The sequence below is a fragment of the Colias philodice genome, chromosome 9 (genome assembly GCF_061535455.1).
Source record: "Colias philodice isolate Cphi_HAF_F1 chromosome 9, ilColPhil1 Martin Lab GWU primary, whole genome shotgun sequence".
Classification (NCBI taxonomy): Eukaryota; Metazoa; Arthropoda; class Insecta; order Lepidoptera; family Pieridae; genus Colias; species Colias philodice.
Window position 1 is genome coordinate 2020270 of NC_143094.1, and position 24464 is coordinate 2044733.

Below are 24464 nucleotides of genomic sequence, written 5' to 3' on the forward strand. Positions count from 1 at the left end.
TAGGTACCTATGTATTAAAAAATACGATAAGTGTTTATGTGTGCATACAAAATTTGTGATAAAATTTAAGTAGGTACCTAAGTGTTCAAGATTATGTTATTAGTAGATTATATCTTATTGTGTGTTGTATCTTTCTCTTATTATGATTGAATCGATTTAATAAGGATTCATATTAGCTATCTTTATTTTCATTTATTTAGTCCAGATAAATATGCGTAAATTATTTCAAATCTCTTAGAGATTCAGATATTTAATAAGTTTAAGTATTTAATACATATTTTAAGTAATTTTAAGAATACGTAGAAATAATTCAGCACTCTATAAGCACCGATACAATAACATTTGAAATAAAAAGCATAATTTTCAAACACTTGTATTTATTTAATAATATCTATGTAACACCGAAGTAACGCTAATAAAATTTTTCACATTTTAATTGAGTTTTACTTACAATTATAGAGGAATTTTGATTATCAAAGATTAATCAGCACTACAAACGACAAATATGTGTATATAAAAATATATAAAACAATATGTAGTCTAATTATAAGAGAAAATTTTGTGCAAGCTTTAACGATCTTAATATCACTTAATATCTAAAATAATCTGAAAAGTTAAATATTTATGAGGAGGAAAATAATAATTTAAAAATAATATTTTCACAAAAATGTTGTGTGGTTTTATGAAACCACGGTAAAAGTGAAACTGTTCGAACGGTTCCGAACACTGCTTTGTGTAGCGCATGTCGCGTGACGGTCGGCTGCCGAGTAGATACCTACTCGGCAGCCGCGATACACGCGACATGCGCTACACAGACCAAAAAGTTTGAGACGATGTAATAAAAGTTTCACTTTAAAAAGCATAACTTAGTAGGTACTGAAAAAGTTCGTAACGTGTAAGTTTAGTTAATTAATAAGTAAACTTACTTAATATACCTTAAATAATGCGTTAGACAATATTGAGTCTTAAAAATATTTAAATCTGATATAGTGAATACAAAAAATGTCATAAAAAATTGCCCATAACAAATACAATTGAAGCAAAAATTGTAATGAAAATAAAACTACAGTGACTAAAAATAAGAATACTCAAAAATCCTAATATTTAGTTTAATAATAAGTGACTAGTTCAAAGTTGGTAACATTAAAATGATGGAGAATTTAAATGAGGAATGATGAGTTATTACGTAAAAATTACTCTTTACTTACTCTAGGAAATAAATTTTACTCCAGATACATATTTAATATTTATTATAGGATAACATATTAAATACAATAATTTAAGGGGTTTTAAAATACATATAAATAACGAAATAGAATATAATAGGTACGCTGCATACTACATTAAATGTTTTATTTAATAACTAGCGGTCCGCCCCGGCTTCGCCCGTGGTACAAATTTACGTATTCTCTACATAAGAACCATCCTCGTACTTCAAGGAATATAATAAAAAAAGAATTATCGAAATCGGTTCAGCCGTTCACACGTGATGCCGTGACAACGCGAAACGGGTGCGGATCCGCCGCCTTTTTATAGCTCCCGCCGCGAAGCGCGTCGGACGCGGCAACTGATACACAAAAATAATCCTTATGGCATGATTCTGTATTCACGCGCGATGACTTATAGCGTATTAATTCATGTATAACTTTGGTGTTTCTACACCGATTTACATGATTCTTTTTTATTGAATAGGTAATAATGTTAACTTTTTTTAATTAGGGATGAGTGAGAGTTTTTGTAAACGTAAGAGTAGACAAATATAATCAGAAAGCTCCGAATTGCTAAGCTATTGAAGTTTCACGTGTTATTGTGAGTCAATCTTAAAAGATAGACATAATATGCTGCCTAGGAATTTATTTTTATATAATAATAATAATTTAAGAACATTTGTGTCGTACATGATTTCTATGTAGCTTTAACCATTAATCCATCAGTCCCCGGAATCACAGACACAATAGAAAATCTATTGTGTCGTGGCCCGATCGGGGCGCTCGGTGGTCAATGGGTTGGCTGCACACCCGACGGAAGCTTAAAAAATGGAGTAACTTCTCCCGTTTTCCCCATATTTTCCTTCACTGCTCTGCTCATATTGATCGTAGCGTAATAAAAAGTATACTACAACCTGCCCAGGAGTATGAAGAATAATTGTGCCAAATTTCGTTAAAATCTGTCGTGTAGTTTTTGTTTCTATAACGAATATACAGACAGACAGACAGACAAAAATTTTACTGATTGCATTTTTCGCATCAGTAGCGATCTCTTATCACCCCTTCATAGTTTTTTTTTTAATATATTTCATGTTCAGAATTGGCCTCTCTACAGATTTATTATAAGTGTAGATTAAAAATTATAAGAAATAATAATACTTTTACGGTGGGCTTTTGCTCGTGGACTCGTGGATATTATATGACTGAATAATTATAATAGTACGGACGGAACATTAATAGATAGATTGGTACCTATGTATATTTAAGAATACTAACACTTTAAATGACATTTTTTTATTAAAACATATTATTAAATTGAAAAATGCAAAATTTTATTCTTATTTTCAAGTAGTCTACATGATTACCTATACTATATTAACGAGGACATTAAATTATTACAATTTTACATTTATGAAAATAATACATTACTAACGAAAACACATACAATGAGATTCCTACATAAAAACATCCCCTAGTTTTTACATCAAAATCTTAGGAAATTCCGAAATTCTAGAAACCTTAGCAAATTAAACAGGTACAAATTGCGTATATTTTAATATAAATATAGTGCGTAAAGCTACGAGTGCTTTAGATGCAAATTTACGCGGTTTCTCGGCTTTTCCCCTCCGTTTTTATGGAGTGTGCGAGCCATAGCGCCAACACTATGCCGGCCACCTGAAAAAAATTATATTTTTATATTAGTATATTAATACTAATTTCATTATCTGTCTGTCTGTGTTTTTGGTAGAAAGTAAATAATATTGTCAACGACATAATATGTATTATAATCTGTAGATAATTAATAATCACTGAAAAATCATGTAAAAATTTTGATATGGTAAAATAACATCTGCCTGACATCTTCTATATAAATTATTTTAAACATCGGGCCAAATTGAATAATGAACATGAACAATTTTACATCAATTAACCCATTGACCACCGAGCGGCCCGATCGGGCCGAGACACAATAGATTTTCTATTGTGTCTGTGATCCGAGGACTGACGGATTAAAGTGATTTTGACATTTTCTATAGGCACAAAATCCCCAGCAATAATTAATTTCTAAAGAGCTATAAAACTCACCTCCAAGAAACAGAACAGAATGCCAAAAAACGATAACAGTCAAGCCCGCGCTATGTATAGTGCTCTGCAACTTATCTACTCAGCTCTACATACAAGTTTCAATGGAAATTCAATATTAGTTACTCACCTCCAAGAAACATCAGGAATTTTCTAAGAAAAGCTTTATAAAACTCACCTCCAAGAAACAGAACAGAATGCCACAAACGATAACAGTCAAGCCCGCGCTATGTATTGTACTCAATACTTTGTCCTCACAACCTTCCTTATAGAAGGTATCAAGGGAGATGCAATCAGAGCGTTTGATCTCTACGGAGCGGTCGGAGTCGTCTTGGGGACAGCAGCTGTAGGACGGGTTGAGTCGAGGCTCTGAGGCCAGATAGTTGTCCGGTCCGGTTACTCCGCAACACATGAGCTAAGAAAGATGGAAAGACCAATGATATGTAAACAGGTGTAGATAGGTTACCAATTCGATCTTCCAAAATGGCACACAAGACTAGACGTTAGTGACATATCACACTAGCGGATTGCGAGCGGTTTCAAAGCGGAGCGGGTGCGCAACGAATACGTTGCGGTTGCGCAGCGAATTCGTTGCGGACGCGTGGCAGATGCGCAACGTTTACGTCGCAGTCATGTACACTCATTAACAAAATGGAATCCGTGCTGGTTGTTACTTATAACTTGTGATAGTATAATAATTATGAGATCATTATTTTTTACGAGTTTCATAACATGTTAATGTTTAGGGTATTGTTTTATCTATTAAATCTTGGTCGAAATGCAATCAGATAACTTAATTGCTCATTAAGAAAGTTCATTAGTGAAATAAATGTTAAAGCTCCTTAACTAAAACAGGGCTATCTTATTATTAGATAAATAGCAGTGAATAGAAAATTTTATCAAGCAACCAGCAACTCACTATCACTTTGCTCATAATTAGGTTCACAAAATCTCTTTATAACATACGTTGCTATGGGAGAGATTATACTGGTCAGTCGTTACATACTTTTGGAATGTATGGTACATTCTAAAAGTCCTAGTAATTCAATTTTATAGCACCTTTTTTTAACAACTCCAGTTGTTATTACATCTTTAGTTAACTGTTAAGTAAGTGCATTTCCACAGTACGGTTAAAAAATTGAGTGCTACAGAAACGATGGAAATATTGAATGGAAGTTAGGCAAGGCGGAAGGGCTGGCTTTTGTGCGAGAGTATACAAAATGACGCGTCCGCAACGAATTCGCTGCGCAACCGCGGCGTGTTCGTTGCGCGCCCGCAACGTATTCGTTGCGCACCCGCTCCGCTTTGAAACCGCTCGCAATCCGCTAGTGTGATATGTCACTTACAGTGAGATAGTATGATTCAACTATCGTGAACGACAAAGAGACAACTGAAGTAAAATGTGGCTCCTGGCGCTAATAACCTATCTACACCATGTTCCTCATCATATAATTGTTTGTGGCCCTATTCAAAATCAAATAAAAAATAGAAACAAAAACAAAATGTTTAATAACGCAAGATGGCTACATGGGAGGATTATGATAGTTAAAAAGAATTAATAAATGTCTTTTAACAATTTTAATTTTTGTATAAAAAAATTCTGATTATGAAATAGACCACTTAACAGAAAAGGAATTAGTTAGGAGATAGAAAAAAGTACTCTACAATGCTATTTTTATCGCTAAAGGCAATATCAATGAGCAAATACTTACGTCATGTTGAACCTTGTCCCAGAAATCCCTATATACCGAATCTTCTTCCCTTGTAGACTTGTTCTTGATGAAGGAAGCGCGTAATTGTGTCTTCATGGTTCCTTCAATTTGTGGTCGAAGAGCTGCTGCAGCGATACCAACGGACAGTTCCAGTAGGATGATCAGGATTAGACAGCCGACGAACTGGAATGTATGGAGTATCATGTATGTAAGGAAATTTTCATTCGATTCTTCGCAAATTTCTAGTTCCAAAGGTTAAAGTACCTATTGAAATTTGTCGAGTTTTCATTATTAACTTGTCTTTGTGAATTTTTATCTTCGTGTTTAATGATAAATTTGGAGGAATCTATGCAAAAAATTCATCGTGTTCTTATCTTATAAGATTTTGAATAAATAATTTAACTTCAAACTTGTTCAAAATTGGCCTTGGACCTATTTATGCTCTTGCTCTCTGAACCGAGTTATCGCCATTTTTATCAAACGATTGTTCGATCGCAGATTCGGAATACCAAGTACCTAGCATCTCAAAGAAACTAGGTATTCAAGAATCAATTTTAACTATTCCTATACAACTATTCTACATAGCTATCGGTATTTAAAATAAAAGGCACAATAATAAGACCAACTGACCAGGTCATTGTAACAGTTACACCCATGCACTGTGCCACAAGTAGGTCATGGGGAGTCGATGGGTGGGCGGGGATAAATCGGTATAATGCCATCTTTGATGTGTTTAAATCAAATATTAATGTAGTTTTGGGTAAATTTGGAAAATCTTTGTTAAACTCGGTATAGCCATATTTGTGTTTGACTCTAGGCTTTCGGCTTGATTTCTAGTTCGGTTTTCGTGTTTCTTAGTTAAAATGACTAGTTTGATTTTGTAAATTAATATTTATAAATGAAATATCTTTGATTGGGACACATCTTTATCATATATTAAAGAGACTCGAGCTACAAAAATTAGCAAAATTAAAATTTAGGTACATCTTAATACGAATTTATGTCTATTTTTCAATGCTACATTTTTAGCAAGGACAAGCAAAGTGTTGCGACTAAACATGACAATATCATAAATAATATTTCATTCTCTATTTACGAAATACAAGCCCAAATTAGGAGAGATTTGTGTTCATCGTAATAAGCTTAAACGCCCGCTGGTTATCGAACGACGACCTAAACGTATTTGTATTTCTATTATCTTTTAAGCGTATTAACATGCTTTGATAGATCTCATTCTTTGATCCTTTCTATATAACTAATCCAGCATTAACTACTGACTTTATCAGGTACATATAACTCCAATTTTATAATTCTCATCTTTAGACTTTATCAGCAACGACCAAGGTCCATTTTCCTTTGACCAGAAAGTACTCACGATGTACAAAAGCTTAGTGCTCTCCTTCCAAGCTCCAAAGCATCCGAACGCAGCCACGATGATGATCAGCACCCCCACTGCAATCAGCACTGCGTCAGTTTCATGGCCCGTCGTCTCCATACCAGCGAAGCCCTTTATCATTCCCATGTCCACGCATGCTGCTGCTATTATCACTATGCCGAATATCTGGAAGGTAAGATTATCAGGTGGTTAATGATGTATGGAGTTCATTTACATTGTTAAGATCGTCTAACCTTTCCAATAGTACTTGATATTGCGCTACGTTATTATCACAAACAAGTGAAGCTATTATATCACTTTATATTTTCTTTGCTAATTATTTAAAGTAACAAAGTTTTATTCGGGAACCTGTTATCTCTTAAAATATTATCTTGCCACTTCCTGCTTCGCCAGCTGAATCCGTCATCGTAATGGCTATGTTATGCATCTATACATGAATTTTGTAACAGTGGCGGAATTTACACGTAAATCGTGACAAATAAATCCCACTCAAACAATCCCCAAATAAAAATCAACTTTTTATTATATAGTATAATTATGGATTATTTCATCCCAACAATTAACATATAAGTATAGCATGTTGAATTTCTATAAATGCTCAATTGAACTTTAGGATATCTAACCATCAAATTCAATTTCATTTTTTTCCAACTACCCTAACTTATTATAGTATAAACAAAAAGCCCCTGTGAAGAACTATAAGTACCAACCACAAAATTAATGGTTTCATTCCAAACAGTAATAAAGTACCTACAGAACGACAATAGCTATTAATGCAGCCAAGCAATTGTTCAAAAAATCGATTTCTAATTCACTCCCACACCTATCTTTTGTAGTCTATACTTTGTGACAGTCATGTTATCGTAATCATATACGTATGGAGGTATATTGTGTTATTCTAGGAAAACAAACTAGACAAATTGTTGTTAGTAGCAACAAACACTTTGAAATATTATTTTATAGTTGGTGGGTGTTCATCGATGATAGTTCTCTGTAATTATTACATTCATTGCTTTAAAAAAAGCTCTTTTAATATCCCTGATTATATTGTATTTTATAGAAATTTGGTTACCAAAAATACCATGAAAGCGACCTTATGTGGCTAGTTCTGAGTTAAAATATACTTGACTAGATTTGTTTGAGGTTGCTAAAATACGTTTGGTTGAATATTTATAAGCCTGTACTTATGGGCAATACTAGTTAGTTTTATGCCGCATTTGGTTTTATAGTCACTTTTCTTTACTGGCACAAATTGAATGAAGAGTAATAAATATAACGTTATATGTGTTGACTATAAAATCTAAATCTGTTAAGTCATTCATCTAGCAAAAAAGTGTTAAGAAATAAGAGACTACATATCCTACGAAAATTTTATCGATAAATGGGCATATCTATACTAATATTATAAAGAGGAAAAGTTTGTAAGTATGTATGTAAGTATGTATGTATGTATGGTTTTCACGCAAAAACTACTGGACCGATTTCAAAAATTCTTTCACCATTAGAAAGCTGCGTCTTTACTGAGCAACATAGGCTATATTGCATTTTCAAAAAAATTAGAGATCCTTACCAAAAATGCAATAATGTAACCCAAGGTGTAAAAAAATCCTCAATAAAACTTCTGTCATCGCGTGCGCTGCGGAATCTATTGAAGATAGAACAAAAAAATGTTCTACAGTATTATAGAATGGATCAATATCTACAAGAAAGTCCGCGATACCATATGTCCATCTTCAGTAGTTATGTTACTACAACAACTTTTTTACGTTTTCAAAGTAAATAGAAGTGCCGACAGTAATCAAACCATGTTATCCATACACATATATTAATCCTTATCCCATTAAATGATGTTTTATTATAGACTGTTTCAATACCAGCAAAATACTTTTTAAATGAAAAGAATTGGATATTCCATTCAAAAGATATAACGAATTTAAAAGTGTCAATCTACAGAAAATAGTAGGTATACTGTTCGAGCAGGCCGTAGTGCGGGGGTCACGGAGGAATTCTACCAATATGCGTCTTGACGGAACACAGTGGGGTTTTGGTCGGTAGGAATCCGACATAACCCACGGCCCCTCCCCTGGAGGCCGTGGGTATCTATGAAAGATTTCCCCACTAAAACAAAAAAAAAGGCCGTAGTGCGGGACGGGGTAAAGGTGATTTTCATGTCCGACCTATAGTAGACTTTTCACTGTAAAGATATCGCTATCTATGCGGGTGAAACCGCAGGGCATTGCTAGTATTATATAACACCGAAACAATTTTTCAAATCGGACCAGTACCTAGTTCCTGGTAGTAGCGCGTTCAAACAAACAAACAAGCTGTTCAGCTCTATAATATTATATAATAATATTATATTTAAAAGACCTAAGAGTACCAACTCTCTTATTTAAAGTTTCTTCTTGTTCATGTCATTCATTAGATAAGAGGCCCTGATTTCATTCAGATCCATGATTAAAAAATCATCAGTGTCTGTAGTTACTGTTGAGTGTATATAGGTCAGCGTAACCAATGGCGGATTTGAAGAAATTGGGTCGATGACGACATTTTTATGTGTAACGTTGGTGCGATAATACTCATTAATATATGCCTGCATGTAACTGGACTACGACGTAATATACTAATGGGGTGACCAGAGAAATATAGGTGACATTAAACGCGTGTCACGTTAGGATTAAATTAGTGTTTGTAATTCCTTTTTGGTGATGTTAGGATAATAATGACTTAAACTCAAACTCAAACCTTTATTTATTCAATTATTCTTCTAGAAGCACTTTTGAATCGTCATAACATTGTTTTACCATTTACTACCAAATTAAGTTTTGGAATAACGTACCTATATTTGATGATAATGCTGATGTTGTAAAGATATAAGTAAAAACTGGTCCGATGTAAATTGTATCTACCGTCTTAGTTATGATTTTGTATTACGTATTTATTTGTATATTGTATTAGTAAGATTGGAGACCAAGTCAAAACAACGAGATAGATTAAATTTAAGTACAGTCTTAGAGAAATCATCCAACAAAGGACCAAGTACCGAACCCTGTGGTATGCCAGCTACAGATATATGACAAGTCATAGTGTGATTAAGCAAGCAAACCAAGATATTGGCATTTCCTTCTTTAGCGTGTAACGAGATAAACGACGTGCGAATTGAGCATTTTATCACTTTCGTCATACATCTTTGTGTTTGTGGCTATTGGCTAAGTGTTGACGCCTTGTGTGCAAAATTGTTTGTTGCACACACACGCAGGCTCGCGAGTGCTCATCGGCCGATCGCCCCCCCCGGCCCCGCGCGCCTGATTCCGCACTCTTAGCTCCGCGGCTCGTGCGAACGGTCGACACACGCATTAATTATTGTAATAATTGTTTGTACTTATAAAGACTTCTGTATGTAAATTGCCGAGCACAATTATAGACCTTGAACTACCATTACGACTTATTATTTCATTATTTCACCGGCGACGAAGCCCTAAAGCCGCAACCAGCCTCTTCATTTTGGTCCTTCGAGCCGGATCAAAATCAGCAACTACAGAGGAAGGAATCGCGCACGTGGCAGCCATTTTGCGCCGGTGAAGACATACTTGCGGACAGCGGAGCTGAGAGTCACCAGATTTGGAAGCATCGAACTCGCACCTACTTCAATGGGATATTTGTGAGAACCGGGGAAGTGGCGTTATTGTGAGTTCGTTCCAATTTTTTCCATTAGGAATTTAATATTGAATCTTTCCGATTCATTTCAATTGAAACTCATTAAATATATCTCATTTTGCTTTTTACTTTCGCCTTTAGTGCGGATCTAAAAGCCTTACCAATTATTATCTATTATTTGTTTCGTGCATTGATATATGCGGAAACCTCATTAAATCATTATCTACCAATTACATCGAGATTTAACTGCGGTTAATCTCATTTGAATTATATCTCATTTTGCTTTTTACTTTTGCCTTTAGTGCGGATCTAAAAGCCTTACCAATTATTATCTATTGTTTGTTTCGTGCATTGATATATGCGGAAACCTCATTAAATCATTATCTACCAATTACATCGAGATTTAACTGCGGTTAATCTCATTTGAATAACATTAAATTAAAAACATTACCTAAAGATTATTTCTTATCTTTCTCATTAATTTATAAAATTAATTGCAGCATTTTATTGCTATACAATCTCATAAAATCATTTTCTAGTTCTCAGGTTGTGTCGTCTGTACATAAACTGTTAAAAAACATATTTCATTAGAAACGTATTATAATTCATTGCTTTCGTTTTACAGTTGATCCATTGCGAATCACGCGCAGCGCAACGTGACTTGCATTCAGGTGGTAACGCGGCGGTAACCGATCGGTATAATTATACCGAATCACCCTCACTTCATATTCATAAATATAAGTATTTTCGTTTATTCATTTCATAATTATTTTTGCTGTTCTGTGTTTTTTTGTGATTGATTAGTATCAGAGTTGTGTAATTTATTAATAGTTCAGGTAAATTAATACATTTTGTATCGTAAGTAGGTCAACTAAAATTATTGAATACAAAATGGATATTTCGGTTTTGAAAAAGCAACGTGGTACATGTAAACAGAAATTAACAAATTTTAAAAAATTTTTAGATCCTCTCGATGAGTGTAAATCATTAACTAGACTTCAAGCAAGTGAACTTAGTGTTCGTTTGTCAAGATTCGAAGAACTTTATACCGAATTTGATAACATTCAAACTAATATAGAACAATTATGTGATTCTTCAGACGAGGAACGCGAGGAGTTCGAGAGCAAGTATTTTAGTACTTTCGCGGTTGCCAAGGAGGCGCTGGCGCGGAGCGGCGAGAGCGCCCCAGGCGACGTCGACTTATCGGTCTCAGGTTCTAATTCTGTGCACGGAGGTAGGCCAAACCTTAAACTTCCTACTATCCACTTACCTAGCTTTTCGGGTCGGTATCAGGACTGGCTTGAATTTCATGACACATTTAGTTCACTCATACACTCAGATGAATCAATTAACGAAATTACAAAATTTCATTACCTACGCGCATCTCTAAAAGATAGTGCAGCTTTGATTATTCGAGCGCTAGATTTTTCAGCTGATAATTATAGTATTGCTTGGGATCTACTCTGTGATCGCTACAACAATAAGCGACTTCTTGTCAATAATCACATTCAGTCAATTTTTAATATCGAAATATTAACTAAAGAGTCATCCAAGGGTATGCGTAATATTATCGATAATGTAAATAGAAATCTTAGAGCACTAAAGACACTGAATTTACCTACTGAACACTGGGATGCACTTATCATCTATATTTTGTCGAATAAATTAGATTCAGTTACAAGTCGCGAATGGGAAACGTACCGCAACACATTTAAAGACTTACCTACGCTTGAGAATCTCCTTACATTTCTTAGAAACCGGTCTGATTTACTAGAAACAATGGAGGAAGCCAGCGCTAAACGCCGGCACAGCGACGTCACACATTATCGTCAGAAATCATTAGTTGTCAATTCTTTATCTCCTCCTACTACTAATAATAAACCACAATATGTTTGTCCGTTATGCAAGCACAATCATCCAATATACCGTTGTCAGAAATTCAAGTCACTTTCATTAGAACACAGAATGCAAAAAGCTAAAGGCTTAAAATTATGTTTAAATTGTTTGCGTCAAGGGCACAATGCCAACGCATGTAAATTCGAATCTTGCCGTTTTTGTAACAATAGACTGAACAGCTTATTACATAGACACTTACCTTCGGATGCGACGTCCTCAGCTCCCGATCAAAATGTTGTTCTATGCGCAGCGCCGCCGCTGGCGCAGCCCACACAGATGCAACCTGAAACAGAAACACCTAAAAATTATAATACAGAAGACAATATCGTCTTATCAGCAATTCATAATAATTGTGTCTTACTGTCCACTGCTTTAATCCAAGTGCAGGATAAGCATGGCCACAAACACACAGTGCGAGCCTTATTAGACAATGGTAGCACATCAAGCTTTATTACCGAGAATTTATTAACTAAACTTAACTTACCGACCGCTTCGACTTCGTCATTGGTTGAAGGGTTGAATTCTCAATCATCACAATTAACTAAACGATGTGAAGTTGTCATATCGTCGCTTATCAACTCATACACGCAGAATATTAATTGTTTTGTAGTGCCGCGAATTACTCAAAACTTACCCACTGTGTATATTAACTATAAATTATTAAATATACCAAAAAACATTACTTTAGCTGATCCTACATTCAATGTGCCGTCTCAAGTAGACATGCTGCTTGGAGCGGACATATTTTGGAGTGTTTTATGCTCAAAAAATATATATTTAGGCAAAAATATGCCCACATTAAGCCAGACCACGCTTGGTTGGTTAATATCAGGTCTAGTTCAGATACCTAATAATTTAAATACAGTCCACTGCAATCATATTACTTGGTCTCATGATAATCAACTTCACGATCTTGTTTCACAATTTTTTGAACATGAAACTGTACCTACTCATAAACAAATATCAAAAGAAGAAAAAGAATGTGAAGAACATTTTTCGAAAAATACATCACGGCTGCCTGACGGGCGGTTTGTTGTGACCATACCTTTGAAAGAATCTCCCACCAAACTGGGTGAATCATACGAGCGAGCTTTGTCTAGATTTTTATCATTAGAGCGTAGATTTAGTAAAGACCCGGTATTCAAAGAACAATATTGTAAATTTATTAAAGAATATATTACCTTAAATCACATGTACGAAAATAAAAATCCTGAAAAAGATATATACACTTACCTGTTGCCGCATCACGGTGTTTGTCGTGAAACCAGTTTATCTACCAAATTACGCGTCGTATTTGATGCCTCTGCGGTCACGACCTCTGGTCTGTCATTTAACAATATACAAAATATCGGTCCAACTGTTCAAGATGACCTCTATAGTATTTTAGTTAGAATGCGCCAACATAAATTTATTGCCACTGCAGACGTGGAGAAAATGTACCGCATGATCTATGTTCACGAAGATCAGCATCAGTTGCAACAGATATTATGGCGATTTGAGCCTTATGAACAAATAAAACAATATAAGTTAAAAACAGTAACATACGGTACGGCATCCGCGCCTTACCTTGCGACTAGATGTTTAAAACAACTTGGTTTAGAATGTCCCGATAAAGTTATTTCTGAAATTATTGAACGCGATTTTTATGTTGATGACCTCATAACTGGAGCATCATCCGAAAAAGAATTACTACAAATCTGTAAGGGAGTCATAAAGCAGTTACAATCGGGTCAATTTCATTTAAGAAAATGGTATTCAAACTGTCCTCATATCATTAATGAAATCGTTAATGAAAGTGTAAATGACGGATTACTTAACTTGAGTAACAACGAATATTCGAAAACATTAGGTCTCCTTTGGTCGTGCAAAGAAGACAAGTTAATGTTCGCAGTAAATATAAAAGAAAACAAACTCGTCAGTAAGCGTACTATTTTATTGATCATGTCACAAATCTTTGACCCATTAGGCATAATTAACCCATGCATACTTAACGCAAAAACTATTTTGCAAAAATTGTGGTCCTTAAAAATTACATGGGATGAAACCGTTCCTGCAGATATTGCAATTTGTTGGCAAAAATTCATTGATTCGTTACTATATATCAACTATATACGCGTTCCGAGATGCATTGTTTGCGATGACTCAGCGATCATTGAGCTCCATTCATTCAGTGACGCATCGAGTTATGCGTATTCGGCTTGTGTTTACATTAAATCCGTTTCTTACAATAACAACGTTTCTGTTCACTTATTGACAAATGACAGCGAAAAGTCGAGTCGCTCCATTGAAACAGACAACTGTACCGCGGCTAGAATTGTGCGGAGCACTTCTCGCTGCAAAATTAGTAGATAAAGTAAAATCATCGCTTAGATTACACATAAATAATTGTATTTATTGGTGTGATTCAACTATTGTGCTTGGTTGGATAAAATCTTCAAAAACTCATTTATTAAAGCCGTTTGTTTTTAATAGAATTCAAGAGATTCTTGACAGAAGCGAGTCATCCGCCTGGCGTTACGTACCCACCCGCGTTAACCCTGCCGATATAGGCTCACGAGGGCTAGACGCAAAACAATTAGAAACTTGTACATTGTGGTGGACCGGGCCGGCATTCCTGGCGCAAGATGACTCATCATGGCCAACCCAACCAACAAGCTATAAGCAATCTGAATTACCAGAATTTAAGGTTCAATGTAACTTATCGACTACTCAATTAGATCATATCACATATTATTATTCAAATTTGTTTAAACAATTCTCTAGTTTCAACCGATTACAACGTATTGTGGCTTACGCTCAAAGGTTCATTCATAATTATTGTAATAGGAAAAATAAGCGTAGTGGTCACCTAACAATTCATGAACTCAATTCTGCTCTAAGCGCACTTTGCAGATTCGCACAGCGTGAACATTTTTCACAAGAATATACGTTATTAAAAAATAATAAAAAATTACCTATTAAAAATTCATTATGCAATTTAAATCCATTCTTTAACAAAGCTGACGGACTAATGCGAGTGGGAGGTAGACTTAATAACTCTTTTTATGATTTTGACACAAAACACCCCATATTGCTTTCATCAAAGCATCACCTCGCAGAACTCATATTCAGACAATATCATATTTGGCTTATGCACGCTGGTCCACAGTTGCTTTTGGCTACCTTGCGTCACAAATTTTGGGTTATTGGGGGCAGAAACTTGGCTCGCAAAACAGTTCAAAGATGTATTAAATGTTGTCGTTTTTCGGGAAGGATTATACAACCAATCATGGGCAATCTTCCCGAACAGCGCTTGCATGCTGAGTTTCCGTTCACCAACACTGCTGTTGACTACGCCGGACCGGTCATGATACTGAACCGTAAGGGAAGAGGAAGTAGAACCATGAAATCCTATCTGTGCATATTTGTGTGTTTAGCCGTCAAGGCCGTGCACATAGAACTTGTGACCGATCTGAGTAGTGAGTCATATTTAGCTGCATTAAATAGATTTATTGCTCGTAGGGGCAAACCAACAAATATTTTTTCTGATAATGGAACAAATTTTGTAGGCGCATGTAATGAATTATCTAAATTCCTTAAACAAAATTCTGATACTATTAAATCACAAACATCGAACATGTCAATTAACTTTAGATTTTCACCAGCTTATAGTCCACATTTTAATGGATTAGCTGAGGGTTCGGTTAAGTCATTTAAACACCACTTGAAGCGAGTAGTAGGTTGTACGAATTTAACTTATGAAGAAATGAATACGGTTCTTGTACAGATTGAGGCGATCTTGAACTCAAGACCCCTCACCCCTATTTCTTCAGATCCATCGGATCTTACAGCTCTCACACCATCGCATTTTTTAATTGGACGAACAATAACATTTCTGCCTACTCCCCAGGTCAAGGAAACTACTGCTGTGCACACTCTTTCACGATATATGAGAACACAGCAACTGAAAACCCATTTCTGGAATAGATTTCATAAAGAATACATTACAGAACTTCAAAAACGACAGAAATGGCGCAAAGATGGAGGACAGCTCAAACTTGGAGAAATGGTCGTAGTAAAAGATGAGCGACTGCATCCCAACCAGTGGCTTCTGGGACGAGTGACTCGCCTCCACCCCGGCTCCGACGGCGTGACCCGCGTAGCTGACGTCCTCACCTCTTCAGGGATACAACGACGGGCCTTTAACCGACTGTGTCCCCTACCCATCGAAGATCAGAACTCCGTTCCTGGGCCGGCAACATGTTGACGCCTTGTGTGCAAAATTGTTTGTTGCACACACACGCAGGCTCGCGAGTGCTCATCGGCCGATCGCCCCCCCCGGCCCCGCGCGCCTGATTCCGCACTCTTAGCTCCGCGGCTCGTGCGAACGGTCGACACACGCATTAATTATTGTAATAATTGTTTGTACTTATAAAGACTTCTGTATGTAAATTGCCGAGCACAATTATAGACCTTGAACTACCATTACGACTTATTATTTCATTATTTCACCGGCGACGAAGCCCTAAAGCCGCAACCAGCCTCTTCACTAAGTAAACGAAGGCGTATTGATAGTTTATGGAGACAATTTGTTAATATTTACGCGTTTGTTGGACAATAAGTATGTAGAAATTATGAGTATAAATATTATTTTGTTGTACTTTAAGTGCAGCTCAATGATTATAATCTTCCAACCTAGTGTTTAGATCACCATGGCCTTGGTGTTGATGATTTGATGCAATCGTTACCAGCAACTGTGCACCGTACTTCCTGTGTAATGATTTTTTACTGAAAGGTGTTATTTTATATCAAGTGCAGTTCAATGTTATGGTAATTGATATCTAGAATATACCTAATTGTAAATTTCATGGTGAAGTATTTGAATTCCGTCGTGCATTCAGTTAAATGTACCAAAGTGTGTCTGATATCATATTATTAGGTACTAGCGGTCCGCCCCGGCTTCGCTCGTGGTAGATATTTCGCAATAAAAGGTAGCCTATGTTCTTTCTCAGGGTCTAAAGATTATCTGTGCCAAATTTCATCAAAATCGGTCCAGTAGTTTATGCGTGAAAACCATACATACATACATACAAACTTTTCCTCTTTATAATATTAGCATACTAGATAGGGTGGAAATTTTCTATGGGCCTTGGAGGAAAAGTACTTTATACAAACTACATATAATACAAAGTTTAATATGCTTGATAGATCGAGATTATTTTGTCAAGAACTAACGTTCTTTAGGCAGTTTGGGACAATTTTACAATCAATTAATGTTTCGTTCAGTTAAGAGAGGGCAAATTAATTAAGAGCTCAGAACTTCAGAAGAATTCAACAATCGCGCTGTAATCTTTTCTGTGTAATTGGTGTTAAAAATAGAACACTCTTGTTAATCAAATTATAACAAAGTAGCTTTCGTAAGCTTTGTTGTTTGCAGAGACAATATTTGTAGAGAAATTTTGAGTTTTATAATTCGTTTCAAAATTGTAATGGAGATATTCTATCTATATAATATATCTATCTTGAAGTATATTTAATATTTAGTAAGACTAAAAATCCCTTGAAAACAAAGAACTCTAGCGATTTATATATCAGTATTTAAGAAGTGACTGCATAAATTGCTTAATTGGCACAATTTATAGCAGTGTGGCGATGAGTTCTGCGGATGCGTTCTAACGAATACCCGCGGCTCCGTCAATACAGCGGCATGGTGGAACACAGTGGAGTTTAGTCGGTAGGTCCCTGCATTCTGCAGGGTGAGTCCGACATAACCCAGGGCCCTTTCCCCGAGCGCTCTGGGTATGCCTAAATGCATTCTCCACTTAAAAAAAAAAAAAAAAAAAAAAAGTGTGGCGATGAGTGACATCACTTCAAACGTTAGCCAATTGTCTCTAATACTCTTCTAAAATGGCGATATGAATTAGCAGAACATATTAACTCTGGACCTGGCTAAGTGTGATTTATGTAGTTCTTTTTATTCGTCATTCATTAAAAGGTAATTTAGCGTGTCTGTATTGTGTTTGTTTTGTGAACAATTATTGTAACGAATTGAGAATTTTAAAGAGATGTAGCGAAGATTAGAACGATAACAACATTGAAATACTTTTTATACGTAAACTTGCTACTGGTATAAAATTGGAGATGTACATTTCAGCACTTAGTGATTATAAACCTATTAAAAAATAACTAGATGCAACAGTGCCAAGCACTTTTATACGGCACCACGTATATATAGGGGATTGTATTCAGAGAAGAACTTCAGCTAGGAAGAGAAGTTGATGAAAAATATGATAACGAGAATTCGTGGCATATATTATTATGATCTTAAAAATTTTCTTTTCCTTCTAAAAGTCTTGTACCAGTAAAAAATTGTTGTATAACACAAATTCCTTTTACATATTAAATTTATTGTATGCAAACGCATTGAAATCAGGCCATCGATTTACCATTAACTAACGACCTTTTCAGGAAGTTAAAACGTGGTATACGTGAAACAGGGGTTAATAATAAATGCGACTATCCATCATTTGGACAATTACATACCTTAATATGAATGGTAGAGGTTTCTTATGTATAATTTATAGATCGATTAGATAAAACCATACGACTTTTCCAGAATTATATATTACTAGCGGTCCGCCCCGGCTTCGCCCGTGGTACCAACATGTTTAAACTATCCTATCTCTCAAGTTGGATCGAACTGCACATGGTGTGCGAATTTTATTATAATCGGTTAAGCGGTTTAGGAGTCCATTGAGGACAAACATTGTGACACGAGATTTATATATATTAAGATGACGCTTAGCGATAGATTAAGATCATTTTAACGGTACCTATTTTTTATGCTAGTACATAAATTGATTTCTGAGGGAATGACGTTGTTGTCCAAAGTCTCTGACGGTAATCATAAAGGCCAAGTACGTTGGAAAATGCTTCGAGATAGCAGGCTCCGCAGAATCAAGCTGTATTAAGAGATTAGAAGTACTTAGGTAAGTACTAGCCGCATAAAATAGTTCCTTCAGTAGACTTTTAGTATAGTTTTGGTTGCCGAAATGTAATCAGGTGTGATGAAGCTTTTATCTGTTAAAATATTTTTAGAATCGCCTTCATAGTTTTCAAGCTTACTCTATACAAACAAATGCTAAAAGCAAGTAACGAATCTATTTTAATTGCCAATATAATAGATTAATTAGGTACTAATTTAAATCAATCAATCAGATAAATTTACTGTACCTTATACACTCACACACGTATACTGTATAGGATATTTTATCATCACTACATAGTATAAAACAAAGTCGCTTTCTCTGTCCCATGTACATGTATGCTTAAATCTTTAAAACTACGCAACGGATTTTGATGCGGTTTTTTTTAATAGATAGAGTGATTCAAGAGTAAGGTTTTAGTAAGTATATAATTTATTATGTTTTAGACAAAGCGGGCGAAGCTGCGGGCGGAAAGCTAGTAATGAATATCACTACATAGTATAAAACAAAGTCGCTTTCTCTGTCCCTATGTCCCTATATCCCTATGTCCCTTTGTACGCTTAAATCTTTGAAACTACGCAATGGATTTTGATGCGATTTTTTTTAATAGATAGAGTGATTCAAGAGGAAGGTTTATATGTATAATAACATCCATTAAATAGTGGAGAAGTACTGTTATTTTTGAGGTTTCTAATGTGATGTCGTAAAAAATTACATTTTTTCCGCTTACATTGCAAACGCAGGCTGAACCCTACGAGTTTTATCAAAATAATGTAGGTACTAAGTATTATACTTAGTACACACATGTGTACACATACACATTGAAAAGATCTACAGAAAAGTCCGCGGTGGCACATGTCTATCTCTTATGGATAACCCACAATAACTTTTTTTTTGTCATTTACTTTTTACGACAAATAATGGCTAATTTTCGATGCGATTTTAACCAATACAACCATACAATTAATATTAAATACCTCGAATACATTTTTCATTTAATAAAGATCTATATGGCCCTTTACACCGTAAGATTTAAGTGAATATTTTCGAAGATATTACCTACAGATTTAAAAATTGCGGGACGTAGCGTTTGCGGCGGTACCGGCCGGCCGCCCGGCTATATATTTTATACCCGTGCGAAGCCGGAGCGGGCCGCTATGTTTTTATATACAACGTTCACAGTTTTTCTGTAGTGTATTTAGTAGGTATCAGCATTGCACCCGTGCGAAGCCGGGGCGGGTCGCTAGTTATAAAATATACTATTTGTAATTTGTATGAACTTCTGTAGTACCTACCTAACTTATATATTCTACACATTGTTTTCGTGTTAATGAAGAGATAATATGTTTACATCCGACATATCATAAATTACCTGAATTATTTATAAAAAATGTTTCACCGGATGTATATATATATGATTTTCACACACAAGATGTCATGATTAACGGCTGTTTTAATTTAAACCTCGTTTATTTGAGGAGCCAAGTCTTTACGGTGCGAATTTACGAGCGGTTAGCACGTAGTTGAGTCATACTGTCGTAATTATAGTATTAGGTAGCGCCTAGTATTGTACCATCTGCCGTGATAAGTGTATAATATTATATTCTATGGTGATAAGTAGTACAGTCAGCAGCGTAGGCTATTGTTAGTTTGGTACATTTTATATATAAGTGTGATCAGTTTTCAGTACTTTCTATAAATGATTGATATTTGAAATATATTTGAATGATTTTAGTGTGGATGACGTTTCTTTGCTGACTTGTACTTATAGACCGTGGGAATATAGACAAAAAATAATTTTAATAAAAATAAGTTATAATAACTTCAAATATAATTGTAATAAGTCCAATAGCTTTAAAAGGTTCCTTCAGAGGCAATCAGAACTAAAAGAAACGTTTTATAAATGCACAAAATAACACAAAAATTGTGTCGATCAGTAGGTATGTAGTCCTAAACTAAATCCAGGCCAATATTACAAAAAATAAGCGATAAAAAATCGAGTGCAAACTTAGACAAATTTTAAGTAAGTAGGTATGTTTTCTTAATTTTAGTTAAAGCCCAAATACTTTCCGCTGACGATCAAATAAACGGTATATTATCAAAACATCGTTAGGTAAATCAATGTTTTCTTTGTAAACACTTTATGAAGCACTTGGCTTTCTTTTTGTTTACTTTAACATTTAGATTTTAAAGGGCATTTCCTATTGAATGACACACAATAAGTTCCAACATTTGTTATCTTTTGAAGACTAAATTAAAATAACATTCACCGTTCATATAAATTTGATTCTAGTCTTGTAAGTATAAGAATACACTTATAAATGTCTGCTCGAAACATTATACTTAGTTATACAATAATTATGATCTTTGATGTCCAGAGGACAGTCCCCGGTGGAGAGTCTGCCAAACTATGGAACATTTAGCAACTCTTTATTTTAGGATATCTACTCGTAAAAAACATATAGGTATGAAATGAATTTTTCATCAACAGACACATACACGTACGCAATAACAGATGTATAACCGATAATATGACCACACAAAAACAAATACAACCCGCATTTTCGCGGGATTAAAAATACTTTCTTCTTAGAAACAGTCAATCTAATATTCTTCAGTCATCTACAACATTAAACCAAGATCAATAACCGGAACTTCTTCCCAAAGGGCCTCAAAGTGAATGATATGAAATGCTTTTAGAATAATAATAGATACGCTTCATACACTAGTTTAGAAGCCCATGGAATTCATAATGTATTGGAAGTATCGCTTCCGTGTATATTCACTGAATTAGAATGAGCTTTGATATAGTTTTTCTTTACATATTATTGGAACAATTTTGTGTGACAAAGGTAAAATAGATAAATGAATTGAACAGACTACCTTTATAACAAAATCATAAATACGCTCTCCGAGTACTTGAACAGTCCCATTCTTAGGTATTGGTTGTGTGTTCATTTAGGTAGGAACCGTAAATAGTTCAATTGTTTTTTATACTGATAAATAAGTTAAAGTTAAATGTTGTAAAGTTAAATGTCCCAAATATATGCCAAATTGTAAATGTATTATGTATGGATATTGATATCTGAAATAAAGATTTATTATTTATTTATTTATTTATTTATTTATTTATTTTTGAACTACCTGTTGCCCGCGACGTTTTTTACGTGAAAATGTAAGTTTCTGAATCTGTTTGAATTTGAATTAATATTAAACACCATGTTGGTAGTTGCACATTTAAAAAATTGTTTAAGTTGTAGAAATGACATAGGATAGAATATCGAATTGTTATTTTTTTCAATTATACTTAATTTTATTAATAACTAGCGGTCCGCCCCGGCTTCGCCCGTGGTACATATTTACGTTTTCTCTACATAAAAACCATCCTCGTACTTCAAGAAATATAATAAAAAAAGAATTATCGAAATCGGTTCAGCCGTTCTCGAGTTATGCGCTTACCAACACATTTTGCGAGCAAAAGTCTTTAATTAAGACAAAAAATATGTCTGATTTTCACTTGACAGATAATTAAATATTAATTATTTTAATTGAATTTACCACAGGAATTTACCTGCAAATAAAACTCATGTTTCTATGACACAAGTCATGACGTGTGACATATGAGTCAAATATTACGTCACCTGTAATCAACTTTTAGCGCAAGTGCAGGAAAATTAATCATAATCGAATTAAGTAATAAGGATATTATTTACTAAGATAGTTTTGATTAAAATCTAAAACATAATTTTTTTGAATATTTAGATTCTGAAAATACAAAGGTTACAATAAAAAGATAAAATTAAAACTTAAAGGTAACTGTGATAGCGAATATTTTTATCATATAAAATAACTCTATCTTAGAGAAGAAGAAGAAATAACACATTTTTTAATTCTGGGCTAGCTTCAGTTAATTATGAGATAGACCTATAGGTAGTCATCCTAATTTCACATTTATATCTACAGATAATAATTACATGCCATTTGTGTAGTATTATTTATGATTTATCAACATAAAATCTTGAATATAAATTACATAGTAGGGATGCATAAATCCTATTTATTCGAAGAAACTAATATTAAATTGTGATCTCATAATATTCCTTAGTTCTTTGTCACAGATGTGAATATATTTTGTTTAGTTCAGTCAATTTTCTATGGTTTAATTTACAACCAATATCCTTGCTTGTTATCTCATTATGGTTATATTATTCAATGCATAAAATATGCCATATGAGGTCTAAAAATGTAGATTAAATCCTTATTATGGCTCTCTTGGATAGAAGGACTTCAACTTTACCTAAGACCTTTCGCGTTAGGAAATGCATTTTTAGTTTATTTTCAGTCTTTTTTAGTAAAAATGCTGTGGTTAATTACTGAGAGGGTTTTGTTCTTGAGGGATATGAGTAAGCGTTTACGAAGAGGTAGGTGAATTTTGTTTGTTTGTAACGAATAATCTCCGAAACTCGTAAAAAAATCGTTTGTTTTTACCACGGGTCAACGGCGGAGCCGGTATACGAGCTTATTTTAGTTTTGCTACAATCCTGTATATATTTTTAGGAATATTTACGTAGGTACCTAACCCTATGTAGGTATAAGTTTTTCAGATTATATGAAGACATTTTATATGTGTTTTTTTGTAGGTACTTATGCTTTATTATTTAAACTAAGTAACTAGTTAAAACAGTCCTCTTCAAAATTATCTATCTATGATTTAGCTGATATATTTTAAATTGAAATGTCCTACAATAGCATACCCATGAAATTTTGTGAACAAGAATATAAGAGCTGTGAACTAAATGACAAAAATAACTGCGCATTACTAATCCGATCGCAATAACACACATTCAAAAATAAACGACTTCATTTTCTTCTGCTAGTTCTTTATAAATGTAAACAAATAATTTTCAGGTTATTTCTGATGCCTTTGTCGCTAAATAATAATTATTAAAAAACTCACCATAAAAACAGCATTGAAAACAACCAAGAGATATTTTATGCAGCTCATACCGCAGCCTTCCATTTTCGAAAACTTTTTTTTTCAATGTCACTTCAAAAAGCGCGCCAATGTTATGGACGCGTTCGCGCGCTTTAACGTTCGACAAACTTATGCAGGGGGGTGAAACTTACGTATAAGGTACATTATACAAGGAAACTAGCGACATCTATTGACGGTTCGGCAGCACTATTTAATTAATTTTTTCCTCGGAAGATGGCAGATCGCAAAATTTTTATGCAAAAAGATTAGAATGGCTGTAAAAATAACTAAAACCATTTTATTTGCAACAAAATTCTATTGGTTATATAAATATATAATCTATTTGATGAAACGATTTTTAAGTGCTCTAAACAGCGGAAAATGAAACGTTTTGTCTCCTAAATGTCAGTAGCAGTGTTGCCGTTCTAGGAACTTTGCCTCTAACTATGGAACTTAAGGAACGTTTAGGGGATAAACAAATTTACGGAACGTCTAGCTGCATTTTGAAAATAGCAGAAAGTATCAAAACAGTCATACTGGTCAATTTGATACTGATTCTGAAAGAGACGATGC

At 34.5% G+C, this 24464-nt stretch overlaps 2 protein-coding genes across 3 annotated transcripts; one reads left to right on the forward strand and one right to left on the reverse strand.

The window, feature by feature from the left end:
* Window positions 1-840: 840 nt before the first annotated feature.
* Window positions 841-24009, reverse strand: LOC149485656 (23 kDa integral membrane protein-like). The gene is made up of 5 exons (XM_089698933.1): window positions 23874-24009; window positions 6378-6563; window positions 5003-5185; window positions 3469-3705; window positions 841-2882 (listed from the first exon to the last, which is right to left on the reverse strand). The coding sequence occupies exons 1-5, from the start codon at window positions 23934-23936 to the stop codon at window positions 2808-2810; spliced, it is 744 nt and encodes a 247-aa protein (XP_089555059.1). The 5' UTR covers window positions 23937-24009; the 3' UTR covers window positions 841-2807.
* Window positions 10891-16054, forward strand: LOC149485657 (uncharacterized). Of its 2 annotated transcripts, none has more exons than XM_089698895.1 (2): window positions 10891-11289; window positions 15841-16054. In XM_089698895.1, exons 1-2 carry the CDS (start codon window positions 10947-10949, stop codon window positions 15915-15917), a joined length of 420 nt encoding a protein of 139 aa, XP_089555021.1. In that variant the 5' UTR covers window positions 10891-10946; the 3' UTR covers window positions 15918-16054. The 2 variants fall into 2 exon arrangements, with proteins under 2 accessions (XP_089555021.1, XP_089555022.1); XM_089698896.1 differs by having other exon boundaries at window positions 10891-11268.
* Window positions 24010-24464: the final 455 nt, after the last annotated feature.

What these genes read in the sequence shown, in the direction of transcription:
- LOC149485657 (XM_089698895.1), top strand. Translation starts at nt 10,947, where the DNA reads ATGGATATTTCGGTTTTGAAAAAGCAACGTGGTACATGTAAACAGAAA. An exon ending in TTCTAATTCTGTGCACGGAG is followed by an intron (nt 11,290 to 15,840) that starts GTAGGCCAAACC and finishes CCTACTCCCCAG; the next exon opens with GTCAAGGAAACTACTGCTGT.
- LOC149485656 (XM_089698933.1), bottom strand. Translation starts at nt 23,936, where the DNA reads ATGGAAGGCTGCGGTATGAGCTGCATAAAATATCTCTTGGTTGTTTTC. An exon ending in TTTTCAATGCTGTTTTTATG is followed by an intron (nt 6,564 to 23,873) that starts GTGAGTTTTTTA and finishes CTTACCTTCCAG; the next exon opens with ATATTCGGCATAGTGATAAT. An exon ending in TTCTGTTCTGTTTCTTGGAG is followed by an intron (nt 2,883 to 3,468) that starts GTGAGTTTTATA and finishes AATTTTTTTCAG; the next exon opens with GTGGCCGGCATAGTGTTGGC.